At 43.0% G+C, this 22,521-nt stretch overlaps 1 protein-coding gene across 2 annotated transcripts; it reads right to left on the bottom strand.

Annotated features, from left to right (window-relative positions):
- Nucleotides 1-5,468: 5,468 nt before the first annotated feature.
- Nucleotides 5,469-22,234, bottom strand: LOC140077381 (OCIA domain-containing protein 2-like). 2 transcript variants are annotated; one of them, XM_072124503.1, is made up of 7 exons: nucleotides 22,076-22,234; nucleotides 12,393-12,477; nucleotides 9,379-9,432; nucleotides 7,300-7,347; nucleotides 7,026-7,170; nucleotides 6,178-6,271; nucleotides 5,469-5,492 (listed from the first exon to the last, which is right to left on the bottom strand). In XM_072124503.1, exons 1-6 carry the CDS (start codon nucleotides 22,136-22,138, stop codon nucleotides 6,184-6,186), a joined length of 483 nt encoding a protein of 160 aa, XP_071980604.1. In that variant the 5' UTR covers nucleotides 22,139-22,234; the 3' UTR covers nucleotides 5,469-5,492; nucleotides 6,178-6,183. The 2 variants fall into 2 exon arrangements, with proteins under 2 accessions (XP_071980604.1, XP_071980600.1); XM_072124499.1 differs by lacking the exon at nucleotides 5,469-5,492 and having other exon boundaries at nucleotides 5,774-6,271.
- Between the last annotated feature and the right edge of the window lie 287 nt (nucleotides 22,235-22,521).

Below are 22,521 nucleotides of genomic sequence, written 5' to 3'. Positions count from 1 at the left end.
ACAAGGTGTGGTTATCTTCCAGATACGTACGGCTGAAGATTCCTAGCTATAAACGTTGTCCCGACTTCCTTGGTCTCTTTGAGGTGATTCAGCGCATCAATCCAGTGGCCTAAAAACTCCGCCTTCCTCCATCTATGCGCATCCCGAAGTCCTTCCATGTTTCCCTCCTGAAGCCTGGCATCTTGAACCGCTTCTCTGAACATTCTCCTCCTGCTCCTGAGGCTGACTCTACTGATGTCTACGAAGTCAAGGAGGTTTTGGACATGAAGACCGTGAGGGGTAAGCGGTTCTTCGTTGTAGACTGGAAGGGTTTCGGGCCTGAGGAGAGATCCTGGGAGCCTGAAGAGAATATTTTGGAATGAAGTCTCCTCCAGAGGTTTCTTGGGACCAAGAAAAGGGGAAGGTCGATGGGGGGGGGGGTGTACTGTCATGGTGCCCCCGCGATTCATGTCACGAATCGCGGGCACACCCATGCCCCTCTCCCTGGCGTCGCTCCCCCAGCCCGCAATTACCTCTCCACGATCCTGCTCCCGTCCAGGCTAGGCCACGCGCGTCCCTGCTCCCTAGGACACACGCGCCAGCACCCGAAGATTTAAAGGGCTAGCTCACCGCTGATCGGCGCTTGTCACTTTCGGGTTTCCATAAAGACTGGCAGCTTCCATCATTCCCCGCCGGATCTTTGCGGTCACTAGCCTTAGAGAAAGCTTCCTTGCTGTTCCTGTGACCTTTCTTGTTCCCGTCCCCACTCTGCCTAGAATTCCTGTTGTGACCTCAGACCTTCCATCTCTGCTGCCAGCCCTGACTACGTGCCTGTACCTGACCTTGAGCCTGAACGCTGATTCTGTACCTCGGCCTTGGCTGCCACCGTGGGCAAGTTGCACCTGTGGAATGACCTGGAGGCACCACGCCGCAGTACCATCTCCCGCGGTGGTCCAGGGAATCCACTGACCCCAAACCCTGACACTGATGAAGATTCAACACTGTCATGGCAACCGATCACCGCTCTACGATGATGTCACGATCAAGACAAAGATGGCTGTGCCCATGTGTCGCCTTCAGCTCCATAGAGATGAATAGGGCAGCATGGATATGTGTGGCTGGCTGCTCTTCTCATTTCGGGGAGCAACGAGGGGTCCTACATAGGTATCTCGGACCCCATTCTTGTGATCTGTGGGAGTTTAATCACTGAGACCCGTATTGATCAGCAAGATAGGCTATTCTGTGGATTTGGCCTATCTTGTTTCCTGGGTGGGAAAACCATTAGTGAAGAAAACTGCTCTAAGGCAAATTGAACTGGTTTTCATTTATTTGGGTCATTATCTCTCCTTATCTATCAGCTGACAGTGTATAGGTGATACAGAGTACAGGAGGAAAAGTTTACTTTGAAGGCACTGCTATAAAGGAAGGCAGGGGAAAAACAGGACACATTTAATAAAGTCAGCTGATAAAGGTGCTTCTACTAGTTTTCTCACATCTACAGATGCATTTGTTCTCATGTGTGTTTTTTTAATGCCAGTATTCATTGAGTACATATTATTTGTCTTCTGTCCTATTACATTTTAGGAGAATGGTAAAATCTAAGAAAAGCAAGAATGAAGAATTCTGCACCATCCATCTTTAATGTGGCATTTTTTTTGTTCACAATAGAAGATCCTCAGATGTCAAAGCTAAATATTGATGGTGCTATACAAAGAAACATAATTATTCCTATTCACATGACTAATTTTTCTTGTCATATCGGTCCATGAGAGAAATACAGTTGCTTTTTTTGTATTGTTGCACTTTTATTTTTTAACCCCTTAAGGACGCAGGTTTTTTTTTTCTCATTTCTCACTCTCCCCCTTCAAAAATCCATAACTTTTTAATTTTTCTGCACTTGCGTCACTTTCTTATGGGCTCAGGGGAAGACAACCCTATTATCTTGTATTGTTGCATGTTTATCTGTTTTGTGTCTCAGACTGATCTGTATCCAGCCTGTCGGGAGATGGTACATGATCAGGGCCGCATCTGCCATGAGGCAGGATGAAGTTCCCGCCTCAGGCGGCAGATTGTGGACCTGTGTGGGGAGTGGCAAAAAGTCTGTACTACTTGAAATTAAATTACATTGGTGCCTTTAGGGCAGAGCGATGCAGCACAGCTCCGCTTATGTGCACCGCTCTGCAGGACACAGGCCGGTGTGCGTGGTGACGTATGATGTGTCCCTTCACAGACTAAGTGGCAGCTGGGATAAAAAGGACAAGTTGAAAGGTTCAGCCTCTTTTTTTGTTATCTGGCATGTGACGCTATGTATGGTTATAACTTTTGAATACTTTCACTTACCAAATGATTTTGACTTCTCGCTTTATACTTGGCTCTGACTCTTGATGCTGATAACTGACTCTGCCATCTGACACTAACCCAGACAGCTACCACTAATACTGAACCCAATATTTGACACTGACATTTGACTATGGACCTTGATTTGACAGCTGACCACTGATGCTAACTTTGACACTAGGCTATGACACCTGAGCCTGGCTCTGAATCTGAAATCTCTTTAAGGCCCCTGACATCTGACATCCATTGACTACAAGACCCAACTCTGATATCTGACTTAAAAAAAAAAACAACTTTTACCACTGACAACAATAACTATAACACGTAACCATGATACTTGACTCATAACCCCGAATCTTACTTATAACTTTGAACAATGGACATTGACCCTAATGCTTAACCCAGGAGCTGACCCCGGCAAATGAAACTGAGCCCCTGATTCAGAGAAGTGCTATTAATACCCTACTGTAGACCTGACTCTAACCCTATTATGCAAATAACTGACCCAGACAGTTACCACTGTTACTGAAACCTACATTTGACACTGACATTTGACTTTCACACTAGACTATGACACCTGACCCTTGGCACTGACTTTGACATCTCATTCACCCGACCCTAGTATCTAACGTTGCCCACTGACTAAGAAACCTAACTCTGACAGCAGACTATGACCTCTGAAAAAATCTGTGTTAAATATGAGTAATATGTTGTAATTTGACAATTCAGTGTACGTGACCTCCTGAGTTTGATATTTGACTTTGAATCTGATCCTAACATGTGACTGACACTTCTGACTTCTGATACCTATATCTTATACGTAACGTTTCTTCCATGTTATCGTGTTACATCATATGGCCATGAATGAGAAAGCATGTGCTTATCAATTATCCCACATTTGCAAATAAAAATGCAATTTTTCATGTTCCATTTCCATTTTTTTTCTATTTTTGGTTCTTGTCTTTGTGGAAATAACCCTTTAAGCTCCTGGCCCAGGGTGCTTTTCCAAGGGGTATTCCAGGAATAAGCAAAATTCATATTCAAATGGGTCATTAAATTATAAGCTAATATGTAATTAGTTGTTGTTTAAAATTTTGTTCCCCTTAGCAGAAAATTGCTGTGGGCATACACTGTAATGGAGAATAAAAATGCTACTGGCCTGGTCACATGTCTACATTACATGTCTGGCACCTGCCTGGGAAGGTCATGTGATCACCACTATGTTTGGCTGTAGTGGGTTGGTTGGGTTGGCTGTAGTGGGTCCACTATGATCAGTGTTGTGGTCAGTTACACATCATTACTATGGTAACAGAGCAGGACATTCTGTTACATCATCACTGGGAGAAGAGCATGAGAGCAAGGAGCTGTTACTGAGAACTGAGGGATCATGGGAGTTGTATTTGTAGATGACAGCCATCTTGGAGATAACTCCACCTACTTTAGAAAGGCCAGAATATTTTGTGAATCATAAAAGCAAGCAATTTAATCTCTGTTTTGTGATTAATGAAATTGGGTTTTGTTGTATTAATTTGTATATAGCATTATTGGTTTTTCGGAATACCCCTCCTTTAAGTTGTAAATGTATGAAAATAGCCTTATATATAATAGCAGTGTCTACTGGCATCTAGTGGACAGTTTGTGAACTGCAGTGGTGATTATTTTACAACTGATTATTATACTGATAATGGCAACAAACAAATATATTTTCTGATGATGGATTTCTTTTATTGATCCACTCACAATTATAGTTTATAGTGTATGTATGTATGAACAGATGGTATTTTACATTTGCCTCTTTATGTACCTCAGTGCTACAAAATTTGATGATGTGTTCCTTCACAGACTAAGTGGTAGCTGGGATAAAAAGGACAAGACGAGAGGCTCAGCCTCTTTTTTTGTTATCTAGCATGTGTCGCTTTGTATGGTTATAACTTTTGAATACTTTCACTTACCAAATGATTTTGTGATTGTTTTTTCATGATACATTGTACTTCATGTTAGTGGTAAATTTTGGTTGATATGTTTTGGGTTTATTAAAAAAACAAACAAAAATTTGCTAATTTTTTTGGAGAAATTCATCATTTTCAAATTTGGAAATTATCTGCTCTTGAGACCGATAGTAAGTAACTCATTTCGGTGGTTAAACTAACATTTCCCGTATCTTAACTTTATGTTTTCATCATTTTTTAAAAGTCCTTTTATTCGTATATGACGGTAGACTGCTTACAAATTGAAGATTTTCATTTTTTACAGCGATAAAAACACAGGGGCACATTTATCATAGGATTTTCTGGACTTTTTTGCATGAAAAAGTTCCAAGAAGGGTCTTTTCTCACCAGTAAGAAATAGTAGCTTAAACATAGAACCACTTCTAGTGCAACGCCACGTAAAGCCATATCTATGATTCACGAGGTTTTTTTTTTGTTTTATAAAACCATAGTCACTCCCCTCACCTGGTGTATGATGTGCTACAGCATTTTTTTTTTTTTACTTAACTTGTGATTAGGCAGGCAACAAGCCTGCCTTATAAATAACCTGCACAGTTCTTAGACTCTCCAGTGGTGGCTGCCGACATTCAGTGTTAGGTTGGACTTACATTGGTGTTTTTTTTCACATTAGGGATTATTCACTGAACCCATTTTGACTTATGGACATGCAGATTGTTTTTTTTCTTGTCTTCATTGATTTTTTTTATTGATGCCTTACTGAACTTTTTCTTTTTTACACTTCACTTTTTTCCACTGATTCAATGTTGTCAGTGAATACTAAGAGGACTGATCAGAGTGTGAAAAAGCCAGTTGTAAAGAATGGTTCAGTAAGGCATCTGTGAAAAATTAATGAAGCCAGGAAGAGAAAACCAATCTGCGTGTGTCCATAAGCCAAATTGGGTTCAGTGAAAAATCACTGATGTGAAAAAAACACCAATGTCAATCCACACTAAGGTAGAAATATCCCTTGAATTAGCACAAAATATTGGACCTAAATATGAAGATGAAAGGTGTAAACAGAACTGAAAATACTTAATGGCCTGCATGGACTATTGGTTTCACATCAGTGGATCATTATTTTAATAATTTGGGACAAAATACCATGTTCGTTAAAAAAAATACAATTTTATTATAAACACAAAAATTCTGAAAATTCAATATTTAGTCCAAGAGGTTTATGATAGGAACCTAAGGAAACATAAGTAAAAGGAAAACATGAAAAAACATAATGCAGCACTCACGACAGATCATAACATGCCTTATATTTTTGTGAATATGGCTTACTGTATGTACGTGAGTCTAAACCTAGTTTTTCAGCACAATTTTTTTGGTTTCAATAAGTATATAAAACAAATAAACTTAGTACTTACCTCCAGCACTCCCCACAGCTACTATTGCCTCTTGGCTTTCTGTGTAACAGCACGATTCGAGACAGGCCCATGCACTCTGGTCCTGCCAGTTTACAGACGTACAAGCTGTGGTAATTGTGGCCCTATACTGTATGTATGTATATAATGGGGGGAATTTACTACTGCTCTACAACAGTTTTCCTGCGTAAAAGCAGTGAAATAATCGCAAATTTGTGAGTGCTGCAAGAATTTGCAATTATATGCAACTACTCCTCTTCCCCGCCATGTGGGCATAGAGGGGCCCCACGGTTGACAGATTGGGCGGCCTATCTATATTTGTTTACGAGGAATGGGTGCCCCACACAGAAATCTTCTATGGGGCCCTGCCTCTCCTAGTTACACACCTGCTTCCTATAACCAAAAATTTGCAGCTCCCCGAAACCTCACATTTATATTTGTTTAAAAAAGGAGGGAAAAGGCATTTTAAAGATTTGTTCTGGTCTTTCCACAACGATGATACTTACTGAGGCTTAGGAGGACTGAGCAGTGGGCTCGGGGCTCTGCTCCTTGTCCTTGGCACACTTCTTTTTGCATTCCTCGCAGGTGTGGTGACAATGCCTGATGTACAAAGAGGTCATTATTACTTGGGGCCATCATTCAGCAGACACTTAATGCAGCCAGGAAAACATTCAGCATCTTATACAAGATAAAACATTTAGTTTGTTCCATTTGACAAGTAGTCGGATTTTTAAAGTGGCAATTTGAGAATCACTAAAATATTGGAAATGAAAAAAAATAAAAACAATTTAATTAATAGATTAATTTTTGAATTTTGTGAATCCCCTAACCACCACTGTCAATCTCGTTTTTGTTGTTTTGTTTTGCCTCTTGCAAAACACAAATGCTTTAGCATCTACATATGTCGGGTACATTTCCCGTTTTAATGTTTATTTTGTGACATCCATTGTTAAGTTGTGTCAAATACTTTATAAGAAAAATCTAGGACATGTTTGGAGCCCTCTACAGTTTGACTTTTGTAGGTCTCAATGGCTAACCTGCTGTAAGAACTCCTCATGGGCCCCGAGCCTAAGAGCCTGTTTATGTCAACATAATAACATAAACTACATGATATTATAAAATACATTTGTAAAAATGTCGCAAATATGGCACATGCCATGCCAATGCAGTCATGGTTTAGTCAAATAGGTGTCTCCTGTTGCATCGAAACACGCCAAACAGTAGTAGGTTCATTGAAAGCAGTCTTCTTCATGAGATGAATATGTTGACTTCAAAAGTATTCAATTTGTAAGTATACACTACAATACAGAACAATACTACATTAATACAGACATTGTCTAACTTAATGACATACTTGTCATGGTGTTTAAAAAATCCTGGACCGAATCCTGGTCCAAATGCACCATCGAATGGTTTCTGCACTCCGATTGCCTCAAATTTTTTCTGGCATGTTCCTATATAGGATATCTTTCCAATGGCAAACCCAAGGATACCAGCCACTGTGCCACACAAAAAACATGAGTTATTACTTGACAGCACATTACTAATTCATCACTTATTCTACAAAAATAGCTTGTTTTATGTGCTAGTTTGTCATTGGTGAGATAGACTGTGGATGTCATACTTACATGCAAGCTTTGGCAGGGAACCAAACCGTTTGTTTTTTGACAAATATCCTACCGATAAAAAAAAAAATCTGGTTAACTACCATTGATTTATACAACATTTGAGAGGAAGCCAGTCCTAATTAGAACTTATTCTCTTATTATTTCAACCCCAACCCTTAAAAGCAAAAAAACGTATTTTAATTTAAATTAATTGAAAGTTACTATTGAAATAAAATATTTACTTAAAGAAAACGTCCCCTTCTGAATTTATTTCTCTTTTATTCAAATACAGGCAGTCCCCGGGTTACGTACAAGATAGGGTCCATAGTTTTGTTCTTAAGTTGAATTTGTATGTAAGTTAAAACTGTATATTTTATAATTGTTGCTCCAGACAAAAACATTTTTTTGCCCCAGTGACAATTGGAGTTTCAAAATTTTTTGCTGTAATGGGACTAAGGATTATCAATAAAGCTTCATTACAGACATCTTACAGCTGATCATTGCAATCTGGGAATATAGTAAATCATCCAGAGAGCTTCGTCAGAGGTCACACTGGGCAGCTGGGTCCGTCTTTAACTATGGGTCGTCTGTTAGCCAGATGTCCTTAAGTAGGGGACCGCCTGTATATGGAGAGGAAAGTGGGAGGAGGGACACAAGATATAATGATACCAGGCAAGTGGTGTACTGACCCCCAGAGGATCCTCCGGTGGGCCCTGGTTTAACCCTACTGAATACTGAACCCCAGAGGTCCAACAGAAAGTGACCCAATTTGGAAGCTGCTAGAGTCTATTTTCTGTGAGATAATGAAGAATGGGCCCTAGATACATTTTCTCTGGCACGCCTAAGGCAACCCAGTCCAACACAGTACCATTCTTTACTGAAGTGATGATGAACCTATGGTATCTGTTACAGAGAAGGTACTTCCATCCCTCAGCACACACCCTGGTTCTGCGTCTGCACTGCTGGGGACTGCAACCGCAAGCACATGTCATCAGAGAAAGCCCTTCGAGGAATCCCAACATTTGACCATACAGTGTAAATTCCAATCTCAGGGTGGGCTCCCTCTGACACCATCTATTTTTAAATGATCTTCTGTTTATTTCATTATAGTAGATTATGGGACTCAAACCCTAAACTGTGAGCATGGCAGGCTACATTAAATAGTGAGCTATGTACTCCATGGCTGTTATGGGAGTATTTTCTCTAAGAGCTTCAATAGAGTTATGGCTTATCACAAGCTTAATGCATTAGTATAGATGTATGTTCTAACTAGATTTATCCCTATATACCAGTCCTGGTTTGTCCATTCTTTTTTTTTTGTAAAACACATAATTATTACAAATAAATGTGATTATTAAAAATATATATCAAACAAAATGTTATAAATTTCATATTTTGTTGTGGCCAGGGCAAGCTATAAAATGTCACCAATTATTAACAGTCATATAAATTAAAGGCTAAGGATAATCTTCTAAAAACATAATCTAAAATTCATGCAAGTGCCTTAAAAAGTTTTCTTAATCTGACCGGAGCTCACGGTTGTTGTAATCTTCTATTATAATGAATATGTATATACGACTTCCTTCAGTCCATGAAGATATTTTCAGACTTAAAAGTTATTTTTTGTGGCAAAATATCATTTTGGTATTGAGAATCATTATACTAAAATTATTATCGATATCAAATTCCAAATCCTGGTATGGAAACAACTCTAGCAGAGTTCTCCGGGCCTCCTCCTGCCGCCCAGGATGTACCACGCTATTTTGAGGTGATGCATCCTGGGAGGTCTGTGGTGAATGTATCATTGAAAGTTCAGCTGTTATGTCTCTCAATTAAGACAAAATATGTTAATTCTTGAGTTAAAACCTCAGTATTGCCATGTTGATACTTTTGCAAAAGAGTGGGCTTTGGGTTACAGTTTTGGGCAAATGGTCCGTAAAAGTTTCGCCATTACTGAGAGAGCTCTACTTCAGAGCTGTTATTCATGTGCAGCAGATGTGGTGCACAAACATGAACACCACAATAATAATATAGTGGACACAACACATGCAGACTGTAGCAGATGGATCTCGTGCTAGTATCATTTATACATTTACTGACCTTGGTAAATGAGGACTTGTGTGGCTATCATGCTTGTAACGGACAGAGGCAGAGCTGCAAAAAGCAAAACCAGAAACAATTAACATACATCCATAGAAATAATCCAAGTGAATATATAAAAACTGTGAGTCCGGGCGGCGGCGGGGGGGATTTATTAATAATAGAACATCCTCCAGTCCCTGCACTGGGGGTTCTGGCCTCTAAGTGCTATCACCACAACAGAAGTGCTTTAGAAGTGCTTTGAAGTTCAAGCCTGATGTAGATTTTAGCAATAACCGGCGCCAGTATTTAGGTGCAGGCTATTGTAAATTTGGCAGACCAGGACATCCTTTGTGTTCTGCCACGCCCACTTAAAAAAGGGAGGGGGGGGAGATGGAGAAAAAGTAACATGCATGGGCATGGCAGATCCACGCAGCGAGTTTGACAGAGTAAACGTTCTTTCTTGCTGCTGAATTTCAACACCAGACAACTCCTAACACAGTTAGAGGTTAAAGAAGACAGTTCTTTCCATAGTGTACCCACCCAGGGCTGGATTAAGGGTGCTGGAAGCACACACAGCCCCCATATAATACAAATAAAGCTTACAGTAATATATAGTAATATATATATCCCAGTTATACTTATATATATCTGCCAAAAATACATGTATACAGTCCCCCCAGTAATACATGTATACAGACCCAGTAAAATAAAATAATAAAACTGTACTTACCTTCATCCAATCCCCTTCGAAGTGGTCTACCGCCCAGTTCTCTGAACCAGCTTCTGTTTCAACAAATTGCTATATGTGCCCCAGTATATGTGCATCTCTGGCTCCATTCTGGCTTGGTTGGGGCCCCTTTCAGAGTAAAGTGTTAGGGGACCCTGGCCGTGTGCCCCAGGAACCCTTCCTATAATCCGACCCTGTATCCACTTTCGGATGTACTGGAGGTCCAGCTATAATTCACTTCATTGAAGTGCCTACAGTGCTTAGATATGGCTGATACATCGATGAAGCTTTGTTCTTCCGGCCTTAACAAATGCCATCAACGTGCTGTGAATTATCACTGCTGGTTCAGGAAGCAGAATTCAAACTTTGCTATTCAAAGGCTGAATTCGGCCATCCCATTGCATCAATACACCCTCTTTCCAGCCTAAAACTTGTTCAAATCAACAGAAATATTCACGTGCCTGTTTTTCTAAATACATATGTGACTGATCTGGTAAAAACTAGAGCGGATCACAGTTTTGTCTTTACTTGTCTCTCATAAACTATTTCCTATGAGGATATATAATGGTGCAGATCCAAAGGTTTGCTATAGTTTTAATCACAGATTTCACAGTGAAAATCTAGAAATGTCTAGAAATAGACATGTAATTTGCATTACAGGTCAGTTTACATGGCAAATTCTTTTTCCAAACAAATATACAAATAAACCTGCAACAATCCCAGCTGTATCCAGGGCCGGTGCTATAAGTAGGCAGGGCCCCCTGAAAGAGGAGAATCTCTTCTTTCAAATGAATCTTGAATTTTGTTACTAGGTGCTATGGATCCAGAGATATTCAGGTTTAAAGTGAGAATATCAGGTGCCATTTTTATATATAAAAATCACTCCCAACGGCAGTTCAACAGTTATTATCTCCATTTTCTTAAAACTTAGAAACAATTTAGATTCATATAAAAGAGGAGACTCTCTTCTTTCATAGGAAAAAGAAGTGAGGTTCTATGTGTCACAGAGCCAGAGATACAGCCCCCTGAAGTGTCTCCCCCATCTCCAGATTCTTAGCCATCAGGCTGCAGGGAGAATTTGCTGCACACAGGAGCTGCTGCACCTCACAGATAATGGAAATATTCACTTTATATGTTACTACATTTTGAGAAGGGATAATATCAACTAATATTAATGTTTTTAACCCTTCTCTATGCAGAACTATCTAAGAACACACTTTCTCTCTTATTCCCTTTGATTTTGTGATAGTTTTTTGTTGTTGGGAAAATTGACTGATACGATGAACATTCAAACCCAGAACATGTCCATAAAGCTATATGTAACACCAAAAACACACACATGTTCTGGAATAAAGTTTTTATTTCACACCATCCTCCATTACTTACACCTATGTTATGACGTTCTCACTCAGATTCTTATGAAGTGCTGAGGGTTCTGTTATTCTGCGGATAATACAATGGCGCACATCTAAAAGTGACTTTATTATCTCATTAGCTTGGTTTATGGATATATAGTTATTTATTTGGGTGACCATTGTGTAAGGAACATACAATGATGGATTTGTGTGAATTTTCTAGCTGAAAAGCAGATATCTAGTTATTACAGTTTTAGTGATATTATGTGGATTTATTTATGTGAACATATCAATAGGGCACATTTGTGAACTCTACACATGTCCATCTATTACATTTAGGAGATGTGAAGGTAAATAGTTTCTGTTTGGAGCACATTTTTTGCCATCAAAGTCAAATTTTAAGTATTTTTTTGTAAAATGTTTGCAAAGTTGCATGAAAGCGCCTATGTCTATAAACTCTTTGATGCTATTTTGAAAATGGGGCAAGTGTCTGCTTTCAGAAAATATCGGTCCCTCTTCCCAATGGGCCTCACAAGTCTAATCAGCCTACCAGTAATTTTTTGGAGTGTGGGAGGAAACCGGAGGACCCGGAGGAAACCCACGCAGATGTTGACCAGCGCTGCAAGGCTGTAGTGCTAACCACTGAGCCACCATGCTGCCCATCAATCTCCCTATCAGCTATCTATCTCCTATAAAATTCTCCAAAATTACAGTTTGTTTTACCATACTAAAGGGAGCCTCTTGCTGACTGTGACTGGTCATAAAATACTTTTATTTTGGGGCCCACTTTTAGTTTTGCCCAGGGCCCCACTTTGTCTAGAACCGGCCCTGGCTGTATCATATGTGTAACATATCTACTGTACTTTGGAAAGTGCATAATGAAAATAACCAAGACAACATGTAATCGAGATATTTTTCAAGATATATATAGATTTATTATTAATGATTACCTCTGTACCAGAAACTCTCTTCTTTACATTCCTTTATGATTTTGCGAAAATCTTCCCTATGTGCGTAGGACTTGGGGCAATGCGTCTGCAAAGGAAGGACAAAATTTAATTTAATTTTTTTTTTTTTTGCAACTTGCAGACATATTAATCATTGATAAAATACAATATATAACTGGAGGCCTCTAAGCATGTGTGACAATACAAGGTACTTATTGTGTGAATTGTAATTAAGATCTGTGAAATATTTTTTCACAGATCCATGGACATTCACGTGTGAATAAGCCTCAAATTTGGCTCTATCTGTTGCAAGTTCACTTTGGGACAGATCTAATCTTCTCCTTGGAGCACTGATACGTGTGAAACCGTTTGCCTTGTGTTTGTTGGTTAAAGCAGTAATAGCACACGCCCTTACTATAAAGAAAAGATGAAATGATTCAAAGGTCAACTAAATGAATGAATAACAGTTCTAGCGACATGAAAGTTATGATAATAAAGATCTGTAAAAAAAAAGTGTATGATCAGAAAACTGAATGGAAAACCCCTTTAAGAACAGAATTCCCATTGCATTTTAGAAACCAACCACAATCATATACTGCATATACTGCTGCGATTCAATCTTGACAGGTGCAGGAACTCAACCTTTGCATTGCAAAAGTTGATTTCCACCCCACGATCCGCAGCAAGGACGTGTTATTTATTTGCTTCAGATGAAAAACAACATTTATTACAGGAACTCAACAGAATTGTGTCTTAGACTGTATGTTAAGAGTTCACCTAAAAAAGTTGGTGCACACTTCCCGAGCAGTGCAGGTGCTTCAAATTCATGAAGACCGAGGGCCAGTATGCAATATTCTGCCGCACACTCGGAAGAGAAAACGGCACATAGTGATCTGTATAGTACCCAATCACAATGCGGCTGCAAGCGATGGATGCAGGAACTCGGACGTACGAGCTACGTGAATCGCACCGGACTTCATCTTCATCGGAGCGTCCGCGACAGGACCAGGTAAGTAAATTTGCCCCAATATGACTGTCACAGAGGTACATGAGGCCTTTATTCTACCTCTCTTTATTATAAGTCAAGACTAGAGATGAGCGAGCACTAAAATGCTCGGGTACTCGTTATTCGAGACTAACTTTTCCCGATGCTCGAGTGCTCGTCTCGAATAACGAGCCCCATTGAAGTCAATGGGAGACTCGAGCATTTTTCAAGGGGACCAAGGCTCTGCACAGGGAAGCTTGGCCAAACACCTGGGAACCTCAGAAAAGGATGGAAACACCACGGAAATGGACAGGAAACAGCAGGGGCAACATGCATGGATGCCTCTGAGGCTGCTTAATCGCACCATTATGCCAAAATTATGGGCAACAGCATGGCCATGACAGAGTGACCGAATGAGGCTAGATAGCATCTAAAACATCCAATAATTGACCCTGACACTATAGGGGACGGCATGCAGAGGCAGCGGCAGCAGCGGCAGGCTAGAGAGTGGCATGGCGACATACCCTAAATGGACTCAGGCTTCAAACCAATGGGTGGCAGAGAGGAACCAAAGGAGGTGAGCAAGAAGCGCTCAAATAATATCGGTACATGATAAAAGTTTGCCAGTATATTTTGTGGATTACACAGCAGGGTGGCGACAAAGTTAACATGGAAGCCATGAAAACAACCCAAAATTCTGCCTGACACAGCTCGTTTGATAAGGGGACCATGTATGGAGGCAGTGAACTAGTAGTAGATTAAAGGTGCTGCAGTTAAAACTATGTTAGTTGGATCTTGGCATGGAGCTGGCGCTCCGCTGCCAGGCGAGCTTTCGTCAATCCAAGCCCCTGTCTCTAGGCTACTCCCCAAACAGCACTTCTAAGAACCTTTTGTATAAGATCAAGTGTAGTAGCGTTCTTATAAGTTTAGGATATGGCGGGTGAGGGGAATGTAAACAGATGCGCAAGAAGCGCTGAAATAATATTGGTAAATGATAAAAGTTTGCCAGTATATTTTGTGGATTACACAGCAGGGTGGCGACAAAGTTAACAAGTTTGTTGTGGAAGCCATGAAAACAACCCAAAATTCTGCCTGACACAGCTCGTTTGATAAGGGGACCATGTATGCCTACAGTTCATGCCAGTCGCTGCACTGGCTGCCAGTCTCCTTTCGAATACAGTTTAAAATAATAACCCTCATCCATAAAGCTCTGTATAATGCTGCACCCCCCTACCTCTCCTCTCTTATCTCAGTCTATCGCCCAACCCGTGCTCTTAGATCCGCCAGTGATCTTAGATCAACCTCTACCCTAGTGCAGACCTCCCACTCGCGTCTCCAAGACTTCTCTAGAGCTGCACCAATTCTATGGAATGCTCTGCCCCGGACTATCAGACTAATACCTAACCTCCAAAGTTTCAAACGTGCTCTTAAAACCCATTTCTTTAGGCAAGCCTATAACACTCATTAACTGCATGAAGTTTTAACTCTTCTACTAACCCGTCCTGTGTCGTCCTCCCATCTGTTATCCAGCAACCAACAGGCACCAGACTTCTCTGCAGTCCCATTCACCCTGGACCTGGTATATAAGATGACGGCTGAGTGGTTCAAGCGACAGCAATTCCATTTATTATATTTTGTTCTATTCCCTAAGAAGAATGGCTTGACCATTAAAAATTCTTTTACCTCGTGTTACCCCATCATCTTCATAAACCGTAAGCTCTGGCGAGCAGGGACCTCACTCCTGTTGTTCCATACAAATGTTGTGCTCTGTTACATTACATTTGTATTTGTTTCCTATGATTTGTAAAGCGCTACGGAATATGATGGCGCTATATAAATAAAGATTATTATTATTATTATTATTATGGAGGCAGTGAACTAGTAGTAGATTAAAGGTGCTGCAGTTAAAACTATGTTAGTTGGATCTTGGGATGGAGCTGGCGCTCCGCTTCCAGGCGAGCTTTCGCCAATCCAAGCCCCTGTCTCTAGGCTACTCCCCAAACAGCACTTCTAAGAACCTTTTGTATAAGATCAAGTGTAGTAGCGTTCTTATAAGTTTGGGATATGGCGGGTGAGGGGAATGTAAACAGATGCGCAAGAAGCGCTGAAATAATATCGGTAAATGATAAAAGTTTGCCAGTATATTTTGTGGATTACACAGCAGGGTGGCGACAAAGTTAACAAGTTTGATGTGGAATGCCCTGTAATAGCTCTTGGGCGGTGTGCCTTTTATCGCCTAGGCTCAGCAGTTTGAGCACCGCCTGCTGTCGCTTAGCGACGGCACTGCTGCTGTGCCTAGAGCTACCGACTGATGGCGCCATGGCCACGGATGGTAATTCGGAGGAGGAGGAGGTGGAGGAGGGGTGGGAGGAGGAGGAGGTATAGTAGGCCTTTGAGACCTGGACCGAGGTAGGCCCCGCAATCCTCTGCGTCGGCAGTATATGACCAGCCCCAGGGTCAGACTCGGTCCCAGCCTGCACCAAGTTAAGTGTAGTAGCGTTCTTATAAGTTTGGGATATGGCGGGTGAGGGGAATGTAAACAGATGCGCAAGAAGCGCTGAAATAATATCCCTAAATGGTAAAAGTTTGCCAGTATATTTTGTGGATAACACAGCAGGGTGGCGACAAAGTTAACAACTTTGATGTGGAATCCATGAAAACAACCCAAATTTCTGCCTGACACACCTCGTTTGATAAGGGGACGATGTATGGAGGCAGCTATATGGACGACTTTTGGAGGTAGCAATGGAGACAACGTGTGGAGGCTGCTATGGAGACAATTTAATTTGGATAGTGCCTGTATGTGGCAGTCCAAAAAAGTTTTCAAACCAGAGGAGCAGGTAGGTGGCCCTCCAGAAAAATGAAATAGATTGAGTGCCTGTATGTGGCAGTCCAAAAAAGTTTTCAAACCAGAGGAGCAGGTAGGTGGCCCTCCAGAAAAATGAAATAGATTGAGTGCCTGTATGTGTCAGTCCAAAAAAGTTTTCAAACCAGAGGAGCAGGTAGGTGGCCCTCCAGAAAAATTGAATAGATTGAGTGCCTGTATGTGGCACTCCCAAAAATTGTTTAAAACAGAGGACCGGGTAGGTGGCCCTCCAGAAAAATTAAATGCATAAAGTACTATAGCTAGAGCCAGTGGGCCCTGTCAAAAAATAGCCAGTTTCCTCTGCTTTACTGTACAAAGAGGAGGAGAAGGAGGAAAATGAGGAAGAGGAGGAGTGCATAAATTATTCAGGTTGAGCTTCCTTCACCTGGTGGAGATTGGAAATTATGAGAAATCCAGGCTTTATTCATCTTAATAAGCGTCAGCCTGTCAGCGCTGTCAGTCGACAGGCGTGTACGCTTATCGGTGATGATGCCACCAGCTGCACTGAAAACCCGCTCGGACAACACGCTAGCGGCAGGGCAGGCAAGAACCTCCAAGGCGTACAGCGCCAGTTCGTGCCACATGTCCAGCTTTGAAACCCAGTAGTTGTAGGGAGCTGTGTGATCATTTAGGACGATGGTATGGTCAGCTACGTACTCCCTCACCATCTTTCTGTAAAGATCAGCCCTACTCTGCCGAGACTGGGGACAGGTGACAGTGTCTTGCTGGGGTGACATAAAGCTGGCAAAAGCCTTGTAAAGCGTACCCTTGCCAGTGCTGGACAAGCTGCCTGCTCGCCTACTCTCCCTCGCTACTTGTCCCGCAGAACTACGCACTCTGCCGCTAGCGCTGTCAGAAGGGAAATAGTGTTTCAGCTTGTGCACCAGGGCCTGCTGGTATTCATGCATTCTCACACTCCTTTCCTCTCCAGGGATGAGAGTGGAAAGATTTTGCTTGTACCGTGGGTCCAGGAGAGTGAATACCCAGTAATCGGTGCTGGAATAAATTCTTTGAACGCGAGGGTCACGGGATAGGCAGCCTAGCATGAAATCTGCCATATGTGCCAGAGTACCAACGCGTAAGAATTCACTCTCCTCACTGGCCTGACTGTCCATTTCCTCCTCCTCCAACTCCTCCAACTCCTCTTCTTCTGCCCATACACGCTGAACAGTGAAGGACTGAACAATGGTCCCCTCTTGTGTCTCGCCAACATTCTCCTCCTCTTCCTCCTCATCCTCCTCCACCTCCACCTCCTCCGATATGCGCTGAGAAACAGACCTAAGGGTGCTTTGGCTATCAACAAGGGAATCTTCTTCCCCCGTCTCTTGTGACGAGCGCAAAGCTTCCGACTTCATGCTGATCAGAGAGTTTTTCAACAGGCCAAGCAGCGGGATGGTGAGGCTGATGATGGCGGCATCGCCACTGACCATCTGTGTTGACTCCTCAAAGTTACTCAGCACCTGACAGATATCAGACATCCACGTCCACTCCTCATTGTAGACTTGAGGAAGCTGACTGACCTGACTACCAGTTCTGGTGGAAGTTGACATCTGGCAGTCTACAATCGCTCTGCGCTGCTGGTAAACTCTGGATAACATGGTTAATGTTGAATTCCACCTCGTGGGCACGTCGCACAACAGTCGGTGAGCGGGCAGTTGGAGGCGGCGCTGCGCTGCCCTGAGAGTGGCAGCATCTGTGCTGGACTTCCTGAAATGCGCACAGATGCGGCGCACCTTCGTGAGCAAATCAGACAGATTGGGGTATGTCTTGAGGAAACGCTGAACTATCAGATTTAACACATGGGCCAGGCATGGCACATGTGTCAGTCTGCCGAGTTGCAGAGCCGCCACCAGGTTACGGCCTTTGTCACACACAACCATGCCTGGCTTCAGGTTCAGCGGTGCCAGCCACAGATCAGTCTGCGCCGTGATGCCCTGTAATAGCTCTTGGGCGGTGTGCCTTTTATCGCCTAGGCTCAGCAGTTTGAGCACCGCCTGCTGTCGCTTAGCGACGGCACTGCTGCTGTGCCTAGAGCTAGCGACTGATGGCGCCATGCCCACGGATGGTAGTTCGGAGGAGGAGGTGGAGGAGGGGTGGGAGGAGGAGGAGGCATAATAGGCCTGAAAGACCTGGACCGAGGTAGGCCCCGCAATCCTCGGCGTCGGCAGTATATGACCAGCCGCAGGGTCAGACTCGGTCCCAGCCTCCACCAAGTTAACCCAATGTGCCGTCAGCGATATATAGTGGCCCTGCCCGGCAGCACTCGTCCACGTGTCCGTGGTCAGGTGGACCTTGTCAGAAACGGCGTTGGTCAGGGCACGGATGATGTTGTCTGACACGTGCTGGTGCAGGGCTGGGACGGCACATCGGGAAAAGTAGTGGCGGCTGGGGACCGAATACCGAGGGGCGGCCGCCGCCATGAGGTTGCGAAAGGCCTCGGTCTCTACTAGCCTATAGGGCAGCATCTCCAGGCTAAGCAATCTGGAGATGTGGACATTAAGGGCTTGGGCGTGCGGGTGGGTTGCACTATATTTACGTTTCCGCTCCAGCGTCTGGGGTATGGAGAGCTGAGCGCTGGTGGATGCTGTGGAGGATCGTGGAGGCGACGATGGGGTTTATGTGCCAGGGTCCTGGGCAGGGGGCTGACTATCAGCTGACACAGGGGAAGGAGCAGTGGTGTGCACGGCCGGAGGTGAACGGGCTTGGTGCCACTGAGTGGGGTGTTTAGCATTCATATGCCTGCGCATACTGGTGGTAGTTAAGCTAGTAGTGGTGGAACCCCTGCTGATCCTGGTTTGGCAAAGGTTGCACACCACAGTCCGTCGGTCATCCGGTGTTTCCTTAAAGAACCTCCAGACTTCTGAAAATCTAGCCCTCGCCGCGGGAGCCCTCGCCACGGGAGCTTCATTACGTGACACATTTGGCGCTGATGCACCTGCTCTGGCCCTGCCTCTCCTTCTGGCCCCACCACTGCCTCTTTCAACCTGTTCTGGTCGAGGACTCTCCTCCGTCTCAGAAGCACTGTGTTCACCCGGCCTCTCAACCCAGCTTGGGTCTGTCGGACACCTCTTTACACACTTCTTCCACTAAGTCAAGAAGGTCATCATGACCCACAGACTGCGACTGGTGGAAAACCTGGGCATCGGAAAATTGCTCAGCAGCAACCGGACAAGTGGTTTGTGACTGTGGGAAGGGTCCAGAAAAAAGTTCCTCAGAGTATGCCGGTTCAAATGCCAAATTTTCATGGGAGGGGGCAGACTGGGGGGGAGGAGGCTGAGGTGCAGGAGCTGGAGGAGTGCCGATTTCGGTGACATGGGTGGACTGCGTGGAAGACTGACTGGTGGACAAATTGCTCGAAGCATTGTCGGCAATCCACGACTTCACCTGTTCGCACTGTTCTGGCCTCAATAGTGCTCTACCACGAGTCCCAGTAACTTCAGACATGAACCTAGGGAGTGTAGCTCTGCGGCGTTCCCCTGCTCCCTCATCAGCAGGTGGTGTCTCACCCCGCCCAGGACCACAGCCTCTGACCCCAGCAGTAGTTGGACGCCCACGTCCCCGCCCTCGTCCTCTACCCCTAGCCCTCGGGTTAAACATTTTGAAAATGAAAGTTATAACTTTAATTTTTTTTTAACTTTTTTTTTGTGTTTTTTAGTTTTTTTTGTGTTTTTTAGTTTTTAAAACCAAACGATGCTATCCTATTGCTATGGCTATTTTCTAGCCAAGTATGAAAGCACACTGCTATGCCAGATGAGATGACGCTGAGTTATGAAAAAATAAACGTAAAATAAAAAGAAACTGCCAGACTGTGCCTAATTGAAATCCAACCCCTAATAAATTTTCCCACTTCGGTCTTTGCGATGGATATGTGCGTCACTAAGCGCTAAACACAGCGGTCGCAAGTCTCACTCCAAATTCCTCACAATTGGCTAGTAGATGCACTGCAGCAAGGACAGCCACCAGCAGATCAACCAGAAATAAAATATATATAACGCTATTGTAGGCGTAAGTAAGCCGTTTGGATTCTCCTATGGCTATTTTCTAGCCAAGTATGAAAGCACACTGATGAGATGACGCTGAGTTATGAAAAAATAAACATAAAATAAAAAGTAAATGGCAGACTGTGCCTAATTGAAATCAAACCCCTAATAAATTTTCCCACTTTGGTGTTTGAGGTGGATATGTGTCACTAAGAGCTAAACACAACGGTAGCAAGTCCCCCTGCAAATTCCTCACAATATGGTACTAGCTGCACTACTAGTGCCAGCAAGCCCAGCCACAAGCAAACAAAAAAAAAAAAGTATAACGTTATTGTAGCCCTAAGAAGGGCTGTTGGGTTCTTGTTGAATCACTCCTGCCTAATACTATTCTAATAGAACACCCTAACGCTTTCCCTGACCAGCAGCAGCTCTCTCCCTAGCGGCATCCAGACACAGAATGATCCGAGCAGCGCGGGCAGCGGCTAGTCTATCCCAGGGTCACCTGATCTGGCCAGCCAACCACTGCTATCGATGTGTAAGGGTACCACGTCATGCTGGGTGGAGTGCAGAGTCTCCTGGCTTGTGATTGGCTCTGTTTCTGGCCGCCAAAAAGCAAAACGGCGGGAGCTGCCATTTTCTCGAGCGGGCGAAGTATTCGTCCGAGCAACGAGCAGTTTCGAGTACGCTAATGCTCGAACGAGCATCAAGCTCGGACCGGTATGTTCGCTCATCTCTAGTCAAGACCCAAACAGGTCGAAACAGCGCTGTCTACAGTTGGGAGTCTGTTCCCTCTGGAATAGATATAATGCTTTGTTTTTAATCATGTCATAAGGCCTCTTGTAGTTCATGCTTGATGTCAAGGGAGCTGAAAGGGAGCTGCCTTACAAGGTAGCTAAAAGAGGCATGGCTATCCTTATCCCATCCTGGAAAACTTATTTACATATTTTCTCTCTTTTTACACAGACACACACCGGTGTTTTCTGAGGAATTCTGCACATTATAGCCTTGTGTAAAAAATTGTCACATGATTGAACTTCCTCTTCTTAAGGGAAAAAAGGGACTCCCCACATCATATATTAGTTTGATGCTCGGAGCCTCGTCCTCTGACCACCGCACCATACGTGATTCACAGACTGCCCACAGTTGTGTATTTTTAGCCTAAACCCTCTTATTATGAATATTTGTTATCAGTCGTTCTGAGTACTGGTACATACTGAGCAAGACATTAACTTCTCTATCTCCAGCAAAACCAATCCAAACAGAGATGTATAGGAAACACAGATGTTAAGTTAATTGCTAATATTTGTTATCAGTAGAATAAGTAAATAGTACATTTTTTTTGTATGCAGCAAAGACCAATCTATTCAGAGATTTACAGTATAGAGAACACAGATGTTATTCATCATCGGGACACTTTGTATATGTTTCCTTTCCGCTGTATATCTTTCAGTTCCAAGAGTAGTGAGATACGTATTCCAATAAGTCGGAAAGCATCTAGCGTAGATTTGTATAACAAATTTTGGCTAACAATGGAGCCGGTTTGCCCACTTCTTATAGAAGGCCATGACAAGCATCTACATGTCTTACTGACAAAGGATGTGCGTATAAAGAGAATAGATATAATTGTGTCAACATATTTTAGTACTACAACATATTCAACAGAAACAAGACAACCGATTATGATCAGACCCTCTTTCTTGTCCCTGGCACTAACCATAGATATCTTATATGTAGACCCTTAAATTTAACAAACCTATGGTTTTACATCTTTTACAGAACTACAACTCTCATCATGCTAGAAGTTGTGGCTGCAGATGTTACTTCACTGAGATCGCAAGAGGAAATTCTAACTTACTAGACTTTTTTGTGGTGCAGGGCTGGTGCCCTGGACTTCAGCTTGTTGTGGTTCAGCAGCCATAACGTCTACTTGTAGGAAGAAAGGTCAATGTGTGTGTGAGTGCTGGAGGAGACTGCTGCTGCTGTTTGTGTATAGTTAGGAGGGAGGAGAGATCACAGCTCACGCCCATTACAGGATGACGTTAAAAATCTCCAGGGGACCTGAAAAGGAAATCCAAAGCCTTTCCAAATGACTTAAATCATAGAAATCTAAATAGTACATACAAGGATATTCACGTAGATAGTTCATACTTAACATGTAATGTCATTATACAACTATGCGTAATCCACATATTTTGCATATGGATTTACTGATTTGACAAGCACTGTGCAGCGCTGCGTAATCTGTGAGCGATATATAAATAAAGCAATTATTGTAAAAATTTGTATTGGAAATTCTGCAGA

This window comes from Engystomops pustulosus, chromosome 1 (assembly GCF_040894005.1).
Source record: "Engystomops pustulosus chromosome 1, aEngPut4.maternal, whole genome shotgun sequence".
Taxonomy (NCBI): domain Eukaryota; kingdom Metazoa; phylum Chordata; class Amphibia; order Anura; family Leptodactylidae; genus Engystomops; species Engystomops pustulosus.
This window is presented reverse-complemented; position numbering and strand designations above follow the sequence as displayed.

Bases quoted from the DNA above. Each gene is read 5' to 3' on its own strand.
- LOC140077381 (XM_072124503.1), bottom strand. From the start codon at position 22,138: ATGGCTGCTGAACCACAACAAGCTGAAGTCCAGGGCACCAGCCCTGCA. The intron at 7,348-9,378 runs GTCAGTAAATGT...TTTTATCGGTAG, and splicing joins ACAAGTCCTCATTTACCAAG to GATATTTGTCAAAAAACAAA. The intron at 6,272-7,025 runs GTATGTCATTAA...TTTGTACATCAG, and splicing joins TTTTTTAAACACCATGACAA to GCATTGTCACCACACCTGCG.